General features: G+C 35.8%; 2 protein-coding genes across 4 annotated transcripts; one reads left to right on the top strand and one right to left on the bottom strand.

Moving 5' to 3' along the window:
• LOC132268112 (uncharacterized) lies at positions 1–1,880 on the top strand. The gene is made up of 2 exons (XM_059768850.1): positions 1–330; positions 1,249–1,880. Exons 1-2 carry the CDS (start codon positions 69–71, stop codon positions 1,593–1,595), a joined length of 609 nt encoding a protein of 202 aa, XP_059624833.1. The 5' UTR covers positions 1–68; the 3' UTR covers positions 1,596–1,880.
• Positions 1,881–1,985: 105 nt separating this feature from the next.
• On the bottom strand, positions 1,986–4,277 carry LOC132268118 (acyl carrier protein 3, mitochondrial). Of its 3 annotated transcripts, XM_059768856.1 has the most exons (4): positions 4,114–4,277; positions 3,969–3,997; positions 2,495–2,703; positions 1,986–2,296 (listed from the first exon to the last, which is right to left on the bottom strand). In XM_059768856.1, exons 3-4 carry the CDS (start codon positions 2,690–2,692, stop codon positions 2,105–2,107), a joined length of 390 nt encoding a protein of 129 aa, XP_059624839.1. In that variant the 5' UTR covers positions 2,693–2,703; positions 3,969–3,997; positions 4,114–4,277; the 3' UTR covers positions 1,986–2,104. The 3 variants fall into 3 exon arrangements, with proteins under 3 accessions (XP_059624839.1, XP_059624845.1, XP_059624855.1); XM_059768862.1 differs by lacking the exon at positions 3,969–3,997; XM_059768872.1 differs by lacking the exons at positions 3,969–3,997; positions 4,114–4,277 and adding an exon at positions 3,130–3,167.
• Between the last annotated feature and the right edge of the window lie 765 nt (positions 4,278–5,042).

Raw genomic sequence — 5,042 nt, 5'->3', positions numbered from 1 at the left:
TGTCTCTCCATTCTGTCTTTCTTTAAAACAAAGTTTAGAAATAAAAAAAAAAAGACACACACACAAAGATGATGAGCCATTTTTGCGGCTGCAACAAGTTTATGATGATCATCATGTTCTTGATGTTCATATTCTCTTTCTTCCTCGGAACTCCGGTGGTGGCCGGACGTGAGATTAATCCGTTGGTGGAACTGTCAAGCAGAGAGGACTTGGTGCAAATGGCTGGATATGGAGAGGATAGGCTCTCCACTGTCCTGGTTAGCGGTACGCTTCTTTGTGAGGACTGTTTGGATGATCAAAAAACTCCACTCCATCCACGTCCCGTGTCAGGTCTGTAAGATTACTTTCTATTAATCCCTTTCAATATTCTTATGATCATGCATGCTATATATATATATATATGTATATGTATATGTATATGTATATGTATATGTAGTGCAATCAAGTTCTGAAATAATTAATAATTTTTTTAGAAATTAAAAGATTTCGAGACAGTATATATGCATTTAGTAAAACGACTCGAATATGGTCCTATATATACTTTTGATACTCAACAGTAGCGTTACACAGATATATATGTATAGAGAGAGAGTAATCATTTGCAATTAAGTATTTTATGCATGGTTACACCCGGCCACATGTGTTTGTGTGAATAATAACATGCATGAATTCAGCAATGACATTCATCAGATCAGACCAGCAAAAGTTCATGAGGTAGAGAGTTTTTTCTTTTTTCTTTTCTTTTTCTGGTGAAGAAAAGGACATTTCATATACCAAAATAAATCAATACTCTCAATTAAGTTTCTCAACTGGATTTAGTGTTGGGTCCTAATCACTTCAAGTGTCCAATAAATAAAATGTTATAAATTAAGAGGCTTTAATGTGCAGATTTTAGTGTTTTTTTCTATTTAATACGGACAACCCAAATAAGTTTAATTATCATACTTGATCAACTAATATATAATTTTTAATTTTTAAAAATAAACGGTACTTTAGTCCATACACCATTAATCACACAATATTTGCTTGATTTAGATAATTCTAAAGAGTTTACTACACGTCTTATTGGTATTATGTGATCCCCATTAAGGTAGGTGCAAACCTACTGTTAGCATTATTTGAACAAAGTGATCGCGAGACTTGAACCCATGTTTTTTTTTTTTTTTTTTTTGAAAGGTGACTTGAACCCATGTTTCAAGCAATGACTAATACATAAATTGCAATTGACACAGTAATTAACGTATGCAGGTGCTTCGGTTGCTGTTTCATGCCTCGTATGTCGTAAGACGAAAAAATCAATTTTGATACGAGGCACCACAGATGAATATGGAGACTTTCTCATCGATCTTCCTTCCCACCTCCATGCAATTCCAAACTTGGAAAAGATATGTCTGGTTAGAGTTCTTCAACTACCAAAGGACTCCCTATGCCGTCCAGATCCAGCCTTCACCGGTAAACACAAAGCAATAAAATTGTCATCAGTGGGGAATGGCATCCGTACCTACACAGCTCAAAGGATACATTTGACACAAAAACCTTCAGAGGCATGCACCTCCAACACAAGAGACGGTAAAGAAGAGATGGTATATGCCTAGTGACAAAAAGTTACATGGCCACAGCTCATTTGGATGGCGCTTCAGTCACAACATTGAGTTGTGTGGAGTTATCCTACTTGCCAATTAGTCATGTAAAATTCATGTGTGTGTGTGTGTGTGTGTGTGAGAGAGAGAGAGAGAGAGAGAGAGAGAGAGAGAGAAGGTATATATATATATATATATGTATGTATGCGTGTGTGTGTATGTAAAGTACAATACTTCTCATTTGAATATACTTTGTGTGCACACGGTAACTTTCTTCCGTGAAATATAGCTCTTTACTAACATCTATGAAACAAACACCTTTGAGCAAAGAAAATCTCGACATATTCAGTAAAAAGATTAACACAGAAGCTGTTCTAAAGAAAGTTGGAGTTGGAGACAATTGAAAATTTAAAGCACAAAACTTTAATATTATAAATATCCTAGAAGAAAGCATTCAAAAGGATCCTTGAATATGACCTCAAGCCAAAACTACAAACGGAATCCAAGAAGATAAAATAACTCAATCAAATATTCTCCACAATCTTCTGCTCAGCTCCAGCAATGATGTATTTAGCAACATCAGCACAGCAACTAAGCTTATCTGCTTTCTCATCAGGGATCTCAATGGAGAATTCTTCCTCAAAAGCCATGACAAGCTCCACCCTGTCCAAGCTGTCGAGGCACAAGTCCTTCTGGAAATCGGCTGTTTCAGTAACCTGTTCAGGAGAAATCAGTATCAATATTGTTGTTGATCAAGACTAATTGATTCGATTGACAAGTGATTTAGATATAAACACCATGGAATATTTAACAGCACAGTCCATTTGCTCACCAATTACTACTAAACAAAGCTATAAAAGTCAATTTAAGGTACAAAAGATAATACATTCAGCATAATTTAATTGACTTGGTACCTTAGTGGCATCAATCTTGTCATATTTTTTAACCAGCCCAATCACTCGAGCCATTATATGATCAGGGCTGGTAGCAGTAGATGTGCACAGTTGTCGGCTCAGCCTGCTCAGTGCATTCACATGTTCAGCATGGAACCATTCTTTCATAGAGACCCTAAGTCTCACATAACTCAAAACAGAGTTTCTTAGGCTTTGCATGTTAAGTTGAGCTGATAACCAGTACAATTCAAAGTTAAGTCAGGGTGCACAGCAAATGAAAACATAGTAACAAAGGAAGGGGTAAAGTTCAGGGAAAAAAGAAAAGAAAGAAAGGATCTTTCTCAAAACTTATATGTAGATAAATCTTAAACTATGAATATTGCATATGATGTAAGGAAACATGCTTAATGCAATAGGGGTTCAACTTGGCTTCAACTTACTCTAAAACCGCAGGTAACTTCCTGTCTTGAAAGTTTCATCCTTAACTAAAATTGTATTCTACTCCCAAATGTAGCTTATGAGTGATTAAATCCAAATAGCATTCATTCCTCAATGTGAAAGGAAAAATTCCAGTAAAAGAAAGGAAAAACAAAAAGGGGCCACAGAGAAACATTCTTCCTTCAAGTACAATATACATCGCAATTAATAATTGGTACCTTGGACAGACAATTGATTGATAGTGGCTTTAAAATTGATTGCGCACCAAACACACTGCACAATTTTCTATATGTAATTAGCTGAACCTTAAATATATATTTTTTCCTTCTGCATTCACCTATATGCAGCAGAGACTTTCAAGTTTAAATAATGAATACTAGTACAACTACAAGGTGAAACCAACAATTTGTTTGTTGAGAAAGGCACAAATTAAAAAAAAATAGGTGTAATGCGTTTGAAAATATCCCATTCAGAAATTGGGTGTTGTATTATCGGATGTAAGGAAACCTTTCTGAGGACAAGGAAGTCCAAGAAAGTGTCATTCCCATTTTAATTTATCAAACAGTTGGTGATTGTGTTACTATAATGACAAATTGGCTCCCAAATTCTTTCCTACTTAGCAAAATAGTTTGTGCGTCTAAAAGGACGACATTTGAACACAATATCCACACAAGACTTTTAGACGGACATTTGAACACAATATCCACCCAAAACCATAACAATAAAAACTACTGATTCCCATTTATATAGACAATTATACATATATACAAAAAAAATGGAAGCATATTTACAGAAATACAAGTGAAATAAATTCTGAACTGAGGCTTCTTTCATGTGTGAAAAATAAAGATATGGCGCAAAAGTGATAAACCATCATCCAATGCTTTGTCAGCAATTCGACATTCTTCATCGAAAATCCAAATACCATGTATATACAAATTATATCAAACGACCAATTTCATAATATTATAAAATTTCAGCAACCCATGTTAAAAAGGAAAAACAGGAGAGAGAGCATCAAAGAATACAGAGACCTCTAGTTCCATTGTAAGCTTACCGAGATAATAAGAGCAACTGGGAAGAATTCTGGAAGCATAAACAAAGAGAAAAGGAGAGAAGGAAAATGTATGTATATGTTAATTGTAGGTAACAATCATATAATAGGGACAGAAAAGGAAGCAACCAGGAAATAGGCCAAGTACCTCTGTCAAGTGTACGTTTGTTTAGTAGCACCACTAATGTATGCTATGTGTTTGCTTTATTGTCTCACAGAAAAAAAGCTTCGGGAGATCAATCGCCTATTGGCGACCTCGTTCTTAATATTTTCTTTGCCTGTTCTCGATGAGGCAGGCAGGAGGCTTGGTGGACATGTGGAAATGGATATCATTCTTCACGAACTTAAGTGGGCTGGTCCACAATTTGGAATCTCACAAGCTGGCCCAAGTAAAGCCCAGTTAACAATATACACAACTGAAAAAAATTATACCAGCCAAATTTAAGGGCCCCCAGAATTTATAGTGTACATTTCTCATTCTCAAAGACCTTATTGTTTGGAAATAAATATGTGAGCACAGTGTAAAAGTTGATGACTGGTTGGGCCAACCACACATATATACCTATATCCCCCTCGTTCCCACTCTATCCAGCGACTATATAGCCAAGTGCACCTTTAATGGCATCTTTGATGCTCTCCAAGCTGTAAATTCCTCCGAATTCTCTCCTTCTTTCAAAGTCGAGGTCCTTTCTAAAGTAGAGGTTCTCTATTTTCATCAGAGTTTGGCGATTTCTCCACGGTGGTTCGTGGTTCTGATGTTTTCTTTTTACCATCCAGTCCTTGGTGCTTATTGTATAAACCAGATCAAGTTGTTTTTCATTATTATTAAGGCTGGGCCTCTTTTTACTATTACATGGGTTGGGCCTCAATGCTTTTTACTTCCAGGTTAAATTGCACTCACAATCCCAAAAGTATGATAAAGACAGCCATATACAATTTGTGCACCGTTTGAAACTCCATATTTGTCAAATTGAACAATCACACCCCAACATTCTTTGACGGCAATATGAAATGTCTAAGTTACTCCTCAATAAAATATTTTATTTTGCACCAAAATGTCAGCTTAATGAAATGACC

This window comes from Cornus florida, unplaced genomic scaffold (assembly GCF_030987335.1).
Source record: "Cornus florida cultivar Cherokee Brave unplaced genomic scaffold, ASM3098733v1 CherokeeBrave_3.0.0_Hap2_Chr01, whole genome shotgun sequence".
NCBI classification, from domain to species: Eukaryota; Viridiplantae; Streptophyta; class Magnoliopsida; order Cornales; family Cornaceae; genus Cornus; species Cornus florida.
Note: the sequence above shows the minus strand (reverse complement) of the source record. Positions and strands in the feature narration are given on the sequence as shown.